Source organism: Herpailurus yagouaroundi, unplaced genomic scaffold, assembly GCF_014898765.1.
Source record: "Herpailurus yagouaroundi ecotype Mexico unplaced genomic scaffold, PumYag 163, whole genome shotgun sequence".
NCBI lineage: Eukaryota > Metazoa > Chordata > Mammalia > Carnivora > Felidae > Herpailurus > Herpailurus yagouaroundi.
In genome coordinates, this window is record NW_024412404.1 from 28,038,229 (window position 1) to 28,056,351 (window position 18,123).

The following is an 18,123-nucleotide window of genomic DNA, read 5'->3' on the forward strand; positions in this document are numbered from 1 at the left end:
TGTATATGTATATGTATATGTATATGTATATGTATATGTATATGTATATGTATATGTATACATACAGACACACACCAATTTCACAGACCAGGCTGGTCTGCCTGAAGTCATACACTGGGGAGTGGCAGAGCAGTGGGATTAAAACCAGGATCACCGCACACTTCCCCCAAAGTGCTACCTGAATTTCAGAAATGGGGGACACTGACGAGGTCTGGCAGGCAGCCCAGGCACTCACCTGGTTGTTGACGACGACGTGCACAGTACCATTGGTGGTGTAAGAGGGCAGGTCACTCAGGTGGAAGGTCTCATACACCACACCTTGGCCGGCGAAGGCAGCGTCCCCGTGAACCAGGATGGACATGACCTGCAGGGCAGGATGTGAGCCAAGAGGAGCCCAAGCCTGTGTAGCCCATCTCTGCACACCATACTGCAAAGATCCAGGGCCTGTTCCTCAGGGACCATTACTCACTCAGAGCCCGGCCCTCAAAGGCCACTCCTCAGAGCCCGGCCCCCCGGAGCCCATTCCTGAGCCCAGCCCTCAGAGCCCACCCCTTAGGACCCAGGCGAGTTCACCTTCTTGCCCTGGGCATCCCCTCGGTAGAACTGTTCTGCCTTCGTTTTTCCCTGCACCACAGGGTCCACAGCTTCCAGGTGGGAGGGGTTGGCCACAAGGGACAAAGTGATATTTCTGTTGGTGACCCGGTTGATTCTCTCATGGTACATGCCGAGGTGATACTTGACGTCTCCGGAGCCCTGAAAGTTGAGGTGGGCCGTGATGAACCCACCCCTCTCAGCCGCACAGGCAGACACGTGGACATGCAAGCCCACAGCGGGGCTGGGACGCTCCCTGGATTTTGCTCCCTGGGAAGACTGCTATTCCCGACCTACACCCTCGTGCTGCCCTCCCACCCCACATACTGCCCCTCTTTGTGAAAGGCAGGCAGGTTCCCCCAGGCCTCAGAGGCCAGCCAAGGCCCCTCATCAGAAGCCCTTCACATGATCAACTACTGTCCTCAGCATTAATGACGGTGCAAGCAGAGAAATGAAGGGGGTGTTGAGACCGGTGGCAAATACTGGAGCTGGACCCCTACCTAACTCCTTGCACCAAAGCAACCAACAATGTACACACGACAGATGAGCCTACAGTACAGCAGAGAAAAACATTATACATGTTTCAAGACCCTTCAAAAACAACGTACAAACCTCAGAAGCCATAAAAAATAAGGCGGCTAAAATTTAATAAATCTGCCATGAAGGAAGCAAACATGCAGTATTAGGGGGAAAAAAATCAAGCTGAGAAAAATAACTATAAGACAAATGCAGGCAAAGGCTAACACCCTCAATATATAAAGCACTTTTACAAACCAGTAAGACAAAGCCCAAAATCCCACAGAAAAATGAGCAGGGGCGCTGGTTGGCTTAGTCGGTTAAGCATCCAACTCTTGGTTTCAACTCAGGTCATGATCTCACGGTTCATGAGTTTGAACCCCGAGTCCAGGCTCTGCACTGATGATGTGGGGCCTCCTTAGGATCCTATCTCTCTCCCTCCCTATGCCTTTCCCCCATGTGTACTCTCTGTGTCTGGGCCTCAGTTTCCCTGGCTGAAAAACAAGGAGGTTGGTCCAGATTACCTGAGGACTCTCCCAAGTTTCAGAGATCATAGCACTCACCTTGGTGGCCTCACAACAACATACCCATTCTCTCCCCATTCTTCCACATATCCATCCATCTACAGATCTGTTTGAGCCTGGATGCTTCTGGTCCAGCCCCTCCCGAATCTACCTCCCAGATATCTGGGACCAGGGCTTGACACCTACCTCATCTGCTGCCTCCAGCTTGGGGTCAAACTGGCAGAAAATCTGCTCCAGGTCCTTGCGGATCACATTGGCCAGCACATTCAGCCTGCCCCTGCAGCCAGAAGTGGTAGGACTTTCATCTTGCAGAGGCCACCTCCTGAGACAGGCCCCAGCATCCCCCCACCTGGGCCTACCAGAGCCCAGCATGGCGGTCAGGGGAGCCCTCCCAGTACAGCCCAAGGGAGGCCCGGCCCTCTCGTCCTGTCTCAATCTACAAGGGCACATGAGTGGCTCTGGTGGGCCAGCTCCCCTAGACACCCCTGTACAACTCAAGACTCCGGAGGTCCTCAAGCAGGAGCCACTCAGCCTCATGGCAGGATGCACATGCACCATCCCCCGGCACCTCCACCCCGCTGTCCTCCAGCCAAAAGCTGAGCCTAACCCAGCACCTCAGCCCCAATCTGCTACCCACAGCTGCTCGTACATGACTCCCAGCCCAGCCAGCAGTGTCTTGATGCAGGACGGGGATGAGGGGACTGGACTGATCCTAAGGGCAGGAGTTATCAGGAGACCTGTTTGGGAAAGCTGAGGTCTAAGGGTGGTGGGGACAGGAAAGCAGCCAGAGACCAGGGACTCTCTAGTGCAGCCTGGACTTCCCATCAGGCAGCGGTTTAATTCAGGGGTGGGCACCAGGTTGATCGGGACATTGGGGAGGCCTCAGAACTCACCCCCCATAGCCCACCAGCAGACATCAGCCTCAGGCCTGCACACACCCTGGCCAGACCTCTGGCCTCACAGAAGGGCCATCTTCCAGTTGGGCCTCTCTCCTGTTCTGTGGGTCAGGGCTATGAGGCCACAGGAGCTGAATGAACAACCCTCAGCCCCTCTCGGACAAGCCCTGTAGCCTCAGAGTCCCCTTAACTCCCACTATGGAAGCTTGGCGTAGAACAGTCCTTTGGCTCCCAGGGCGCTCCTCAGGCCAGGAGCCTCCCCCAGCACCACCCTACAGTCCCACATCTGCCCTTGGCTGCTCAGTGCCATCCTCCCCAAGAGTTCCACTGAAGCCATGTGTGGGGGACCTCAGACCACTGAGCCAGCTCTTCCTGACCCTCTGATGAGACACTGGGCATTTCTGGGCCCCTCAGAGCAAGGAGCCATCACAGACAAACCCCAGGCTCCTGGCAGCCAGCCCACAGGAGGGAGACCCTCTCACACCGCATCTGGACACCTAGCCACCCCCCGTGCTAGTGCGGCCCAGGACTGGCCCACTCACAAGCAGGTGGAGACGGTCGCAGGAAATGCTGGGGCTTTGCCCCTGAGACTGCTCTGCATGTCCTCTTATGCCACATTCCACAGGGCCCCTGGTCACCTTGGTCTCTGTCCCCAGGCTGTATTCCTCACTAGTCCATAGGCTCTAGCTCAGAGGTAACCGCCCAGCTGCCAGGCCAGCCTTCCAAGTCTATCAAGGTCTCAGGGAAACATGCAGTCAGCTTGCAGCCAGGGGAAAAAGCCCTCAGCTCACCTCCAGAGATCCCCCTCCAGAGGGTGCCAACCCATGGCCACCTGCCCAGGCCCTGCCCTCACTTCCCTGGGACATAACCCTCCACATCTCCTTGTCCACAGGAACCCCCAGAGGTATGACACCCCTTTTCTGAAATCCTGACCCTCCTGGGGACAGCGGTAACATGGGGAGAGAAAAACTGAGTCTGAGCAAACCTGGTTAGTCCCTGCCTCCATGTGGCTTTGGCCAAGGGCCTGACTCTGTGCTGAGCAGGCCCTGGGGCCCAGCGACTCTGAGAACTTTCCAGGCCATCCTGCCTCAGGTTCCCCCAAAACCCCTGCTCTGATTTTCATCCCCTCCCTTCCATCTCATTCTGCTGGGCCTGGAGAAGAGATGGGCTGTGGAGGAGCAGGAAGGGGGCCCACCTGTGTGGCATCCCCAGGATGACATTCTCGATCCCCATCTCACTGGATTTGTCTATGATGGTCTTGAGGGCAGGAATCATGACCTCACAGCCCTCCAGGCCAAATCGCTTCTCCGAGGACCATTTCCGGGCCAGGAAGTCTTCAAACCTGCTTGGGGAGAGAAGGGAAAGGATGGAGAGGCTGGGGGTCACAGAGGCTGTTGATGAGGGCCACAGCTGGATGCCCGGGGCAGAGGGAGCAGCAACATCACCTTCCTCTGCAGTCAGGACCTGCCATCAAAATCCACCAACCAGGAGCATAGGCCAGAAGGAGACTGGGCATCCCCCCAGCCTAAATAAAGACCTCTGCTTGCACGCATCCCCAGCTGTTACCCCCCTCCCCCTTCCAGTCAGACTGTTCCAATAACCCATCTCCCTCTGCTCCCAGCCCATAGTCCTGTGCATGCACACATGCACGCACATGCGCACGCACACACACACACACTCCGCCCTTTCCATGACACAAAGACCTCCTCAGCACTCAGCTCAAATTCCATCCTGTACCTCACCACCACACATCCACTCTGCACCCAGCAGCTGAGCCCCACTGTCTTCTAGGCCCCTGCCAGCCCTGGACCCAGCTTCGGACAGCCAGTGGGCACAGCCAGGTGGTGCCCCACCTGCAAGGAAGCACTGCTACACTCACTCCATGTAGGGAACCTTTCTGCCCAAACTCCCGCAGCCACTTTCTGCCACTTCTGCCCCTGCTGTCATGTTCTCCTGGAGCCCATCCCTGCCACCTGGCCCCTGATGCTCCTATGGACCTCCCCTGGGCCAGGGGTGAGGCCCATCCAGTCCTGACTTCCCCTACCAGTTATCCTAGTTTCTCAGCCACGGCCTGGGACATCTCATGGCCCTGCAGCAGACCCTCCAACCACTGCAGCCACCCTGCGTGGTGCCGGGGGCCTGACCTCATGGAGCGCACCAGCCGGGCCAGCAGGGTCCGCTTCTCCTCACTGGAGAACTGCATCACACCAGGGGTCTCAAACTTCTGCCGGATCCACTGGCACTGCTCCACGTCATTGATGAACATGAATTCCAGGCCAATGTGCTGGCAGTAGGTGCTCTGGGGGAATAGGTGGGGACTCCACAAGGAGCCAGGAAGAGGGGCAACGGTCCCAGCATCTGCAATACAAAAGGCAGCATCCTCCCTCCCTCTAGCACACTCCAGAGACAGCCGGCAGGTGTGCCTGACACACTTGTATGTGCTCACCTCCAGGCGCCGAATGATCTCCCGCAGAGACAGGGTATGCTCAGATCCCCCGATGAAGGTGGTCGTGGGCAGCTGGAACTCCTTATCTAGGTCAGCCTCCCGCAGGTCATAGAACGCTGAGGAGATACACACAGCCCAGGCAGCAGAGGGGAGGAGAAAGGGATCAGGCCAGGTGGGGCCCAGCCATATCCCCAGACCTTCCAACAGTGCCCCCGGCACTCTCCCACCAGTTCCAGCCTAAAGCTCAAGGACTCTGTCTGCAGGGTGCAGAGGGGTAAAAGAACCCAGCCTGTACCACAAGGGTAGGCTGGGACACAAGCTTGCTGCACATAGTGCACGGGCTAGGGATGAGGGAAGATCGTATGAGGTAGCCGGGCAAAGGTCAGAAGAAAGCTTCTGGGGCTGATTGCTGGACCCCAGGCCCTGGAGGCAAGCTATCTCAGAGCCCCTCAAAGGGCCACAGGCACCACCAGCCGGCCCCGGCACTGCCAGAGCAATACGAACTCTCACCCAGTTTATCGATGGTTGTGATTAAGTCCGAGGGCACAAAGGAGTCCAGGTCTGCATCCAGAATGCCCAGGGGGTCCAGCTGGGCCACATGGTGGCCTCGAATCTGGGAGAAGGGGAAAAAGGTCAGGGCCAGGCTGGGACCCAGACGGACACACCCTCACCAAAAGCAAAGTTCTGGGCCCTGGCCCCTCATTTCCCACTTCAGAATTTCAACTTTCCACATGTCTCCAGCACCCAGCCACTGCACGCTGCCTTCGCCATGACCACTAAGGTGGGCAGGAGCTCCACTCGGCTTAAAAGTACATCATGCCACTTTCAAAAATAAGAAAGCATGCATACACAAAAGTGTTCACTACAGTACTATTAGTAATGGCAAAATTCTAGAAGCTTCCAAATGTCCATCAATAGAAGACTGGCGTGTGGATATGGGAAATCCCCACAGGGAGTACTACAGAACTGTTAAGAGTAATAAAAAAAAAAAAATCCCTATTTGCTACTAGGAAGTAGCCTCCCCAAAATACTGTTAAGCAAAAAAAAAAAAAAATACAGAAAAGTATGTGTGGCAAACTACCCGTTATCTAAGAAAGAGAAGATTCAAGTAAATATATGCATTTGCATGTATTTGTATATATACAAATGAACATAGGCATTAGAAAAATACATCATAAAACAAGAAAACCATAAAGGAAGAAAAACCACGATCTCTGGTAAAAGGAATAGAGTAGAATGCCAGGGATGGAAACTAGACTTTTAAGGATACATTTGGCTTTGAAAATTTGATTTTGGAATCTTGTAAATAGTTTATATCGCTATAAAACAAAATGAAGTTTTAAAAATTAAAGTAAAACAAAACCAATGGATTCATGCATCCATTGGTGGCATAACTACACAACTAACAGAATGTCTCCAACAGACAAACAGAACTCCAGGAAAAAAATATTATAAATTCATTTCTAGTACCAATCAATAGTGGCAGCAGTAGAATTATATTTTAAAACCACAGTGTGCAGGCTGTGGGAAAATCAAATAGTCGTTGTATTGATGTCTTTCAGACCTCTATTTCTGGCATCTTTATTTTTTTTTAAATTTTTTTAATGTTTATTTATTATTATTTTTTTTAACGTTTATTTATTTTTGAGACAGAGAGAGACAGAGCATGAACGGGAGAGGGCCAGAGAGAGAGGAAGACACAGAATCCGAAACAGGCTCCAGGCTCCGAGCCATCAGCACAGAGTCCGACATGGGGCCTGAACTCACGAACCGTGAGATCATGACCTGAGCCGAAGTCAGACGCTTAACCAACTGAGCCACCCAGGCTCCCCACGTTTATTTATTTTTGAGACAGAGAGAGACAGAGCATGAATGGGGGAGGGTCAGAGAGAGGGAAACACAGAATCTGAAACAGGCTCCAGGCTCTGAACTGTCAGCACAGAGCCCGATGCGGGGCTCAAACTCATGGACTATGAGATCATGACCTGAGCCGAAGTCGGCCGCTTAACCGACTGAGCCACCCAGGCGCCCCTATTTCTGGCATCTTTAAAAGAAGACACTGACGTAAGATTGATGAGGTCAAGAACAAACCTTAAGTCCTGCATTTGGAGTATCTGGAAACATCAGTATAAACCCATAAATGTGTTGTCTGTTAGGGGCACCTGGGTGATTCAATCTGTTAAGCATCTGATTCTTGACTCCAGCTCAGATCATGATCTCACAGTTTGTGGGTTCGAGCCTTGTTGGGCACCATGCTGACAGTGCAAAGCCTGTTTGGGATTCTCTCTCTTCTCTCTTTCTCTCTCAAAATAAATAAATAAACTTTAAAAAAAAAATCTTAAAAAAAAACAACACATATTTCCTGCCTCTAACCACTGAAAAGGCCCAGAAGTCATGACCAGACCATAGCAGTGACCCTCCCAGCACTCCGTGAAGAACTGGCTGGTCCAGTGCTAGACAGAAATGTACAAGATAAGCTCAGAGCATCTTGTCATACCAGATAAGAAAGGGGTCCTCAAACACTGCTGGGGCAGGGAATAAGGACACATTTTGACAATGAGAAGGATGGTATCTATAACAGATTAAAACTCATTAAATAGGGGCACCTGGGTGGCTCAGTCAGTTAAGCATCCAACCTCAGCTCAGGTCATGATCTCACGGTTCATGGGTTCAAGCCCTGCATTGGGCTCTGTGCTGACAGCTCAGAGGCTGGAGCCTACTTCAGATGCTGTGTCTCCCTCTCTCTCTGCCCTTCCCTCACTCATGCTGTCTCTCTCTCAGAAATAAATGAACATTAAAATTAAATAAATAATTCATCAAATAGGTTTAAATTCACGCATTCATATCATACTAAATAATAAGAAAAACCTTCATTGGCCACCTTTGGAGTACACTAAGGAACCATGTCATACTTTTGAAAATCAAGCATTGATCTTGCCTTTCCTATACAATTTGCACCTCAGGAGAAGCGGAGCTGACAAAGGTAAGTTTCTCCTGACAGAAGTACTTCAGGTAATAAACAAAGAAACAAAAGTAGAATTAGAATATCATCACCATTTTTACCACTCCTAATGAATTAATGTGTCCAGGAAATAATCATCCAAAGCTGCTGACTGATGAAGTACCCATCACCACCAGGAAGCTGATTTTGAAACAAAAAAATTAAATCTATATTGGATAAAGCTTCTAGATCTAATTACCAATTTATAGAAATTACATGGGACAAAGGGACAGATGAAGTGACACCATGGGGATGCAATCAGCACAATCCAGACTCAGGAAAACTCTACAGCACAAACGACCTGGTTTGTTCCACATAATAAATAAATAAATAAATAAATAAATAAATAAATAAATAAATAAATAAAAATGGCAAACACAAAAACAGAGAGGAATCTGTAGACAAACAGGCAAACATGAATACCAACTGCATATCTGATGACATTAAGGGTGACTGTTAACATTTTTAGGTGTGACGGTGCTATCATGGTACATTTTTCAAGAGCCTTACCTACAGAAATCCATCCTAAAATGTCTGGTGAATGAAATGGTATGTCCAGGATTTGCTTCAAAATCCTCAAGGGCCAACAGGTGAGGGCCAGAAGTGGTTAACAGAGGAATCAAGACTGGCCCTGTATAAATGGGTGTGGGGTTTGAGACACAATTCTTCTACCTCTTATATGTTTGAAAATGTCCTTAATAAGAAGTCTGAGGATTTTTCAGTACTGTGTGTAGATGAGCCAAACAAGAACTCTGCCTCCTCCAGGGCTGTGAGGAGCTGCAGCCCACCCAGTGGGAACTTGCTCACATCAGGCATAACCTTTGGCAGATTTTTACCCTACAAATACACAGTAACATGCCTGAATCCAGACACTACTCCGCTGGAAGGACTCCAGTGCTTAGTCTCGGCTGAAGAACACAGAGCAGCTGAAGAGCTGGGAACGGTGGTTGGAGAATAAGGCCCTTGAGCAGCACCAATGCTATCTTGTATGTTATGTGGAGTTTTACATTCTTTCCTCTTGGTTTTCAAAGTCAACGGCTAGATCATTTTCTGGCTCTTTCAGCCAGTCAAGAAGAACAATTATTACTGTTTGCTTGCAAGTGGCCCACAATTCATGGGTCTTCAGGCCTGCTCACCTCCCGCTTCCCTCCCAGCATAACTGGTGCACAGGAAGTGCAGCTGCCACCCCACAGAGCGCCTCATTCAGAGGCAAGGCACCTTTTCCATTTGCTAAGGCCTCCTCCTCCCCCGGCTCCTGTGGTGGCTTGCTGCTCCTTCCCACAGAGTCTCTGCCAAGGGCCCCGGGACGCCCTTGCCCTTCCTTCAACATGTCTGCCTGTTTCTCTCATGAAACACTTTCAGCCAGATTCCCAGAGAGATCCCAAATGATTACACTTGTTATGGAAGGAACACCCAGAGCAGCCCTCCAATTAGTCCTGTTCAGTCAAGACCAAGAATATGGAACGTCATCAAGATGCTTTGTCAGAGCAGGGGCGCTGGGGACCCAGAAGGGAAGAGCCTAAGTCTCCAGAACAGAGCAGCTGATAGAGGAAGTGCTGCTTACTGAACTATCCATCCATTCATTCCGTAAACCCTAATTAGGTACCTGCTGTATGTCAGTCTCAGTCCTGTTGGAATGCTCAGTCAAGAAGAGAAAACAGAAGGGGCACCTGGGTGGCTCAGTCGGTTAAGCATCCAACTTTGGCTCAGGTCATGATCTCACAGTTCTTGAGTTTGAGTCCCACGTCGGGCTTTGCACTGACAGCTCAGAGCCTGCTTCAGATTCTGTGTCTCCCTCTCTCTCTCTGTCCCTCCCCCGCTTATGCACTCTTGCTCTCTCTCTCATACATAATGTTTATTTATGTAAGTAAACATTTAAAAAAATTTTTTTAAAGAAGAGAAAACAGACATTATTAACAAGGGTCAATCTACTCAACTTTCATTCAACATTTACTGAAACTGATTACTTACTAAGTACTCCTCTGGAAGCCTGGGGCATAGTGGTTTCTGAGACCGCTCTCCATTAAGAAAGACCACCAACAAACAAAATAGCAGTATGCACAAAAAATACCAGGGGGTGGTTAATGACATAAACAGTAATGGACAGCGAGTAACCAGAGGAGTGAGAGCCACGCAACAGAGGACTCAGAGAAGGAATCTCTGGGGAAGGTGACTCTGGAGCTGAGCCAGTCCCCTTTCCGTCAGCACCTGGCCATATCCCAGAAGCCAATCCAGCCTCGAAACCTGGGCCCTCCCAGTCACTTACCTGGTAAGCCCGGATCAGGGACTGCACAGCTAGGTGGTCCTCCACCAGCTTGCTGGTCTTGATCCGGCTCGAGACTGATGGCCTGCTCTCAGGGAACCGTGACTGAGCGGGGTCACAGGCGGCTTCCTCACTGGCTTTCCGGAAGAAGCTGTCCCAGGACTGGGAAGAGGCAAGAAAACAGCCATGTCAGGGTCCAGGAGGAGTGGGGGGTGGTCCCGGTTGGGGTCCCCAGCGGGTGCTAGGTGTTCTCTCACCACCATAGCTCTTTGGGCCTTCCCAGAACCCTGCCGAGAAAACCTCTTGCAACTAGCCCAGGACCCTCCAACCTAAAGCCTGGATCTCTTCAGTCCCCAGCTTGGAAGGCTTTTGGGGGAAGGCTCTAACTTGTGACTCAGGGGCTTCAGGTGTGAAAGGCGCTTCTAGCCCTTGGGGGAAACATGCCTTCACACATTGTGGGTTGGCAGGAGGGCAATTAGGCAGGCAGGCCCTCTCAATATTTTCAATGAATGTATCTTTTGAACCAGCATTTCCACTGCTAGAAATGTATTTATACAGGAGTGCCTAGATATACATACAAGGATGTTCCCTACAGGATTGTTCACAAAAATGACAATGTAGGGGCGCCTGGGTGGTTCAGTTGGCTAAGCGTCCGACTTCAGCTCAGGTCATGATCTCACGGTCTGTGGGTTCAAGCCCTGCATCGGGCTCTGTGCTGACAGCTCAGAGCCTGGAGCCTGCTTCAGATTCTGTGTCTCCCTCTGTCTGCCCCTCTGCTGCTTGCACTCTGACTCTTGCATTGTCTCAAAAATAAATAAATATTTTTTTAAAAAATGACAATGTAAAAAAAAATCTAGGGGCACCTGGCTGGCTCAGTCAGTGAAGCATGTGACTCTTGATCTTGGGGTTGTAAGTCTGAGCCCCACGTTGGGTACAGAGATTACTTAAAAATGAAAATAAATAAAAATAAAACCTTAAAAAAATCTAAGTGGTGACCAATAGGACACAGGTTAGATAGATGATGGTACATTTAGATTCTGGAAGATAATGCAGTGTTAAAAAAAATAAGGTGCATTTATTATTGTGGAACAGGTAGAATATCACCAAGATATGTAACTATAAAGTGAACCAAGCAGAGGCCACCTGGGTGGCTCAGTCAGTTAAGTATCTGGCTCTTGATTTTGGCTCAGGTCATGATCTCATGGTGGCTCATGAGTTTGAGCCCCATATTGGGCTCTGCGTTGACAGAGCAGAGCCTATTTGGGATTCTCTCTCTCTCTGCCCCTCTTGCTAGCACTTGTACTCTCTCTAAATAAATAAACTTAAAAAATGTATATATTTTAAAAAAAGTGTCCTATTCATGTAGAAGCCAAAAGCAGGTATGCATATGCCTAAGCACCTCCATGTTCTAGAACACAAGTGTTTTCTTCACACCCTTCTTCAAAAGAACAAGTGGCACAAGCCCTCTGGAAAGCAATTTGGCAAGGCCCAACAAAATTATATACACAGATCCTCTGTGACCCAATGATTCCACTTGGGGGAATTTATCCTACGGAGAGCTGCAATGTACAAGATGACAAATGTATGAAATGATGCGCGGGAGCACTGGTCGTGACAGCCAGGGACTGGAAATGAGCCAGATACTGTCAGTGGGGACAGGCGTGGCATATCCATACAATGGAATACTACACAGCTGGGAAAAAGAACAATGAGGCTCTTGATGCAGTGACATGGAAAATCTTGGAGTTGTGTGCTAAGAGAAGAAGGCTGGAGCAAAGCCACGGATGTTACATGTTGCTTTTGTGTGAAGGGAGGGAAATTGAGTTATACTCGCAAAAAAATTACCTAAAGAAACTCTCTGAAAGGATACAGAAGAAACTAGGAATAAACTGGGGGACAGACAGATGGGAGCTGAGCAGACAGAGGATGGGTGGGGAGGGAGCCTTTTTACTGCGTAACTTCACACTTCTGGTTTTTGAATCATGTGATCACTTTCCTCTGAGGAAAAGGAGTCAAGAGAAGACCAGCTTCACTTCTCCCTTTTTGCCCTGTCATCTGAATATTTATTTATTTATTTATTTATTTTTTCCATCAGCAGGTATTTATTTTGTCAGCTCAGTGCATATATAAACACTTAGGCCCCTAACTACATAACAAAGAGCCACCTGGAAACAGCACAGCATGACCAGGGGGCAGGGGCAGATCTCAGACCAGGTGCAGCTGAGCAGGGCAGGCTCAGGGCTTCTCAGGCCAGACTACCACCTACTGGCTGGTTCCGAAACAGGAAAGCAACAGACTCTCCTCACCCAACACCAAGGCCAAGGCTTTTATAAACCGGGACGATGGAGGCAAAGAAACCTGTCCAAGATCAGACAGCAGGCAAGCTGCTTCTCGTCACCGCTCCCTCCACAGCCCAGCTCCAGGAGCTTCCCCCCTCCACAGCGGGCGGAGAGGGGGTGCTGACCTTGTGGACACTCTGGGGGTTTTCCAACCAGGCGAAGTACATCTCCTCCATGTAACTGGAGCTGCCTCCACGTTTGCTGCTTGGGAAGGGGGCCGGTGGCCCAGACGACCTGCTGCGCCGGCTGAACATCTGGATATCATGCGGGGCCAGGAGCCTCGAGGCCTGTGCCCCAAGCCGGGATGGCAGCAGCCTCAGCTGACTCATTCTGGACACAGGCAATGAGGGAGAGGTAAAAACCACAGGACCAGAACAAAGGCTCTGGCAGCCACCATTCACTCATCTGGTATTTTTGGTTCTACTGGGCAGGGGGCCCTGAGCTAGGCATTGATGAGACAGAGGAGAAAATGGAACAGTCTGCCAGGAGTCCCGGATTCACTACCTAGTGGTAGGTCACAGCTCAATTAACTTCACCAACAGCTATTCAGCATTCTGAGCCCCAGTCTTGCTGAGCCCACCCACCCAGCCCACATTCCCTCTCTGCTATCCCCCTAAGCCTGATATAGCAACTATCACCAGGGTCCTCCCAAAGGGAGCACTCAGCCAAGGTCTTAGAGCCCACTGTGTGGGTCACAGGGCATGTGCAGGCAGTACACCCAAGAAGGAGTGAGCCACACAGTTGGCCACCCTGGAACTCGAGCAGGGGAGTCCTTCATGGGCTGGGTGTACCATGGCTTCTCGGGAAAAAGCCTGAAGAAAGGAGGGCTGACTGAGCTACACCATCTCAGGGGGCCCATGGCACTGCTGGGTCTCTGGTCCCTGTGACCAGAAGCGGTCACAGTGGCAAGCCCGGGGGCTCCCTCTCCAGGCAATATGGGAGCTTGGCAGGGTCCACCAAGGCCACCTCCCCATACACAGGATTTGTAAAGTAGGACCTCCGTTCCCCTACCCCCATCTCCACCAGTGTGAGCAGAGGCCCCTCCTCTGCTCCAGCCTAGTACTGCCTGGACACAGAACAGCTTCCCCTGAATCCTCACCAACACGCTTCTGCCCAGAGAATCCCAGCCTGTAAGTGGGGTGCAACACCAGAGCCACCCCACCAGAGGCCACACAAGCAGGAGCCTGCTTCCCCTTGCACAGCTCAGTCCCAGAAAACATGCCTTCTGGGGCAAAACTGACTTCCAGGTCCTATCTGGTCCTGAGCCAATGCCCCTAGACAGGATTCCCCCACCCTACCCCCACCCATCAGCTCAACCAAGTCTCCAGAACTATCTGGCTGGCCCTTCTACAAGCCCTTCCATCCTGCTTCCTCCCTCCCCTTCCAAACTCACTTGTCGTAAAGAGAAGAGGGTGGTCTTCTCAAGCGAGGGAAAGTAGGCTCCTCAGGGCAACCAGCAGGAACTCTAAACAGAGTAAAATTAAAAAGCAAAAATATAGTCCAGTGAAGGGAGGAAGGGGGTGGGTTCAGCTGGAACCTGAGCCCCAAGTGCCCCAAGCTTCCCACATGCCCACCCCCACCAGCTGATGAGTCCAGGTTCCAGAGCAAGGGCCATTAGGGGCTAGATCTCCCTAGAACAGCACCTCTCCAGGTGCTGGGTTGGGGTTCAAGGCATGGGCTCTGGGATCAGAGTGCCAGGGTCCCAACCCCTGCTCTGCCACTGACTGTCCCTAGGCAAATACAGGGCTGACCCTGCCCATACGGCTCTGGGTGATGATGGAGAGACATAGGACATACTGGCCTAGAACATCAGAAGAATCTAAACAAGCCAAGAAGCTCTATCATCCCCATTCTAAGGCAAAGGAAACCAGACACCAAGACCATCCATTGTGGGAATAAAAATAAAAGCACACAGACTGTGAGCACTGACTCTGGGGTAGGCACTGTGCTTATTTAACCCTCTCAGCAATCTCATGTGGTGGGCACTTAGATTATCCCCACATTATAAAAGGGAAACTGGTAAGTGATGGGGCTCAGTATGGTTCCAGAACTTGTACCCTCCTCACTAGAGAGTCAGGATGTAAACCCAGATTTCTCAGAATGACATGCCCTTTCCAATAGCAACAGCCAGAAGTGCTCTCTCTGCCAGCACCCACCCCCACCCTCACAGGGGAATGGGATGGCTCAGGGTGGCAGTGACAAAGACTGGCTGTGTCCAGCGTGGCCTAGTACAGGAATACTGTGTCACAAACACTGAATGGTCTGGAGTGGCTGCTGGACACTGCTATGACCTTCACCTGGCCTGGTAGGAAGGCAGCCAGCTGGCTACCCCTGCCCCCATCCCAGCAGGGCTTGAGGACCCAGGAACCCTGGAGGGCTAGAGACAGAACCAACCTCAGTATCTGGAGCCAGAGCCCCAGCTAACCCTACCAGGTCCTGTCCACCCAGGCGAAGGCGACAGCAAAGAGTCAGTCAGGCATGCTGTGGACGCTCTGCCCAGCCCAGTCCCCAGTGGACTAATAACAGGTAGGTTGCTCGGGGCAACTCTTGGGGGTCTCTTCTCTAGGGACAAGGTCAGTACCATCCCCACCCCCAACCCCACAACCGTAACAACTGCACACGTGCTATCCAGGAAGCCTCCCACATGCAAGGCCCTGTCTGGGCTGTGCTGGTGAGGACTCCTCCTGCAGTATGTCCATTGTTAAGATGAGTTAACAGAGATCCAAAGAGGGGAAGGGCCCTCCCCAAGACCTTGAAGCCAGGCAGCAATGGAGGCTGGACTGGCAATGCTGCAGGCCTATTCTGGCCCCACATTCTAAGAACTGGGTAGGCTTTTCCCTAGTTTGCTGAACCCAAGAGAAGGCAGACTCCAAGGTAGGAAGCAGGGCAGGGAGGGGTGTGCTTATTTCACTGGCAGAGACAAAGGGCCTGAGCTAAAGCCCAGAGGTTATAAAAGTACAAAGGTAGTCAGGACCTGTTCCAAGAGGCTGTGGTATGTGTGGGAAGGAGTCGCAGGGAAGGGGACGCAAGGGCGGGCTTGGGCCCATGGTGGAGGGGGGTCAGAATGGGGACCTTAAGGTCCGGTTTATGCCCATTGTACCCCGCTGCACCTTCCCGTCTCCCCCAACATCTCTCGGGGTACGGGAGAAGCACTTCCCAGGCTGACTGCGACCTCACTCCCCTCCCGGCCTCTCTCACGGTCTCAGTTTCCTCATCTGTAAGCAGAGACCCTGGTTAAAGCTTTCTGTAAGGGCCCTGCCCCCACGAGGTCCTCAGACTTGGAAACTGCCTGGTGTGTCCCGCCAGGCACCTAACGCTGTACCCTCCCCATCCCCAGCTCGGCAGCCCTCCAAAGCCTGGCCTGTTGAGGGTGACGAGCAGCAGCTCACACCGCCTCCCTCCCCCCACAAGGCCACGAAAGGCAGCATGGACAGTATGCAGTCTTTGAGCTGAAGAACCCACGCTGATGCCTGAAACCCCACCGTTAGCAAGTCGCTCCTTCACGCAAAACACTGCATTCACAGGGTCGAACGTGCGCGAAGGGCTGGGGGTCCTTGGAGAGACCTTGGCCAGATAAGGGCGGAGCCAAGGTCACGCTCACTCCCTCTCCCACCACCCCCGACGGGGCCTGGCTCAGGACCCAGTGCAGCGGCGCCCCGGGACAGGGGAGCAGAGGGGCCGCCCCCCAGGACGGCAGGAGAAGAGGAGGCGCAGGGACCCGGAGTGGCGAGGCAGCCGCGCTCACCGGGCCGTCGGGTCCGCGCGGCAGCGCAGTCCTGGAAGCTGCAAGTCAGGGGCTGCGCGCAGGGGGTGAGCAGCGAGCCCAGCCAATTACCTGGGTCACGTGACGCTGTGGCGCCTGCCGCTCGGGAGCGCGCGCCCCGAGACTCCGCGCGTCGTGGCGTCACTGTGTACGCCCCGCCCCTGCACCCGTGGCGCTGTCCGCGGTGCTGACGGCCCAGGCCAACCCAAAGCCTCCGGGGCCCGGAAAAGCGAAGATCCGGAAGACCACCGGGGTCAGACGACTCCGGATGGCTGGGGTACCTGGTACGCTGTTGAGTCCCTGAATCCCAGTGGCCTTGAACGAACACTAAGGAAAATGTACCAGAAAATAGGCAGCCGTTTGTGTGCATGGGAGGATAGTTTCCCTTTTATCTCCTGTAAAGCTGCATGCTCTCGGTTAAGTGTCCGACTTTGGCTCAGGTCATGATCTCGCAGTTTCTGAGTTCGAGCCCCATGTCCGGCTCTGTACTGGCAGCTCCGAGCCTGGAGCCTACTTCGGATTCTATGTCTCCCTCTCTGCCCCTTCCCAGCTCGCTCACTCTCTCTCTCTCTCCCAAAAATAAATAAACATTTAAAAAATTAAAAAATATATAACATTGTCTTGGGGAGCTTGGGGAGCTCAGTCAATTGAGCCTCCACCTCTTGGTTTCCACGCAGGTCATGACCTCACGGTTTGTGAGATGGAGCCCCCAGTAGAGCTCTGTGCTGACAGCGAGAAGCCTGCTTGGGATTCTCTCTCCCTCTCTCTCTGCCCCTCCCCACTCATGCTTGTGCTCACAAGCGCTCTCTCTCTCTCTCAAAATAAATAAATAAAACTTAAAAATAAAAAGTACCACTGTCTTAGGGTTGTTTTGAAGAAAAGATGAGATAATGCATATAAAGTGCTTATCACAAAACCTGATACACATTTTACCCTTTCATTGACCCAGTGATAGAGACCTAGATGGCCTTCAACTCCCTGTTGCCACAAACAGTGCTGCAATGAACATCTTCCTACATATTCTCTTTTGAACCTGTATGAAAGTTTCTCTCAGAAGTTGAATTGCTTGGTCATGGGTATGTGTATACTTAACAACTCAGCAGTGTCACATTGGTGTTCAATTCTATATTCTCATTAACAGTGCAAGAGGACTTTTAAGTCCTTCTGTCCCAGCCAACACTTGGCAATACGCAGCTTTACAATTTTTTCTGGAATAACAGATTCAATGTCATATAGTTGTTTTCATCTGCATTTCTCTGATTATCAATGATTTGCATTTCACATTGTCTGTTAGTTTTGAGGGTTTCCTGTTGTATTTCTCTTGGGTTTTGTTCTTGTTTATACAGAGGAGTTTGTCATGTAGGTGGTGCACACCACCATCAAATCTCCCATAGATTATTGCCAAAGCCCCTGAACTGGCCTCCTTGCTTCCACACTTGCATTCCTGAATTTCAGTCTCAACACAGCAGGATTTTCTTGTAAAACATCAGTTAAAATCATGTTGCTCTCTGCTCAAAACCTTCAATGACCTCCCATTTTACTAGAAGGAAAAGTAAAAATTCTTACATTTGCTTCTAAGGCCCATTATGTCACCTCAATTATATAGGCATGCCATCATGCTTAATGAAGAAAAGTGGAAAATTACAAAAATATGTGATGTAATACTCTGTGTTAATTAAAAGCACACACTCACAAAACTATGCTATACTTTTCACAAGAACACAAATACTTATTAATAAATGAATATAATTTCCTGTTGTGGGATGTAGATCTGAGGTAATTAA

The 18,123-nt window shown here is 51.2% G+C and overlaps 1 protein-coding gene across 2 annotated transcripts in view; it reads right to left on the reverse strand.

Moving 5' to 3' along the window:
* OGDHL (oxoglutarate dehydrogenase L) overlaps nt 1-16,439 on the reverse strand; it is a 27,758-nt gene extending 11,319 nt beyond the window's left edge. The window contains exons 1-11 of one of the 2 annotated variants that reach the window (XM_040485728.1): nt 16,412-16,439; nt 13,970-14,041; nt 12,702-12,906; nt 10,241-10,399; nt 5,484-5,586; nt 4,974-5,089; nt 4,672-4,826; nt 3,723-3,869; nt 1,818-1,908; nt 574-753; nt 236-364 (exon numbers count right to left, since the gene is read on the reverse strand). In XM_040485728.1, the coding sequence (XP_040341662.1) occupies nt 236-364; nt 574-753; nt 1,818-1,908; nt 3,723-3,869; nt 4,672-4,826; nt 4,974-5,089; nt 5,484-5,586; nt 10,241-10,399; nt 12,702-12,905 (1,284 nt within the window). In that variant the 5' untranslated portion in view covers nt 12,906; nt 13,970-14,041; nt 16,412-16,439. Of the gene's footprint in view, nt 1-235; nt 365-573; nt 754-1,817; nt 1,909-3,722; nt 3,870-4,671; nt 4,827-4,973; nt 5,090-5,483; nt 5,587-10,240; nt 10,400-12,701; nt 12,907-13,969; nt 14,042-16,321 lie in introns of both variants that reach the window. The other variant, XM_040485727.1, reaches the window with a different exon arrangement.
* Nucleotides 16,440-18,123: the final 1,684 nt, after the last annotated feature.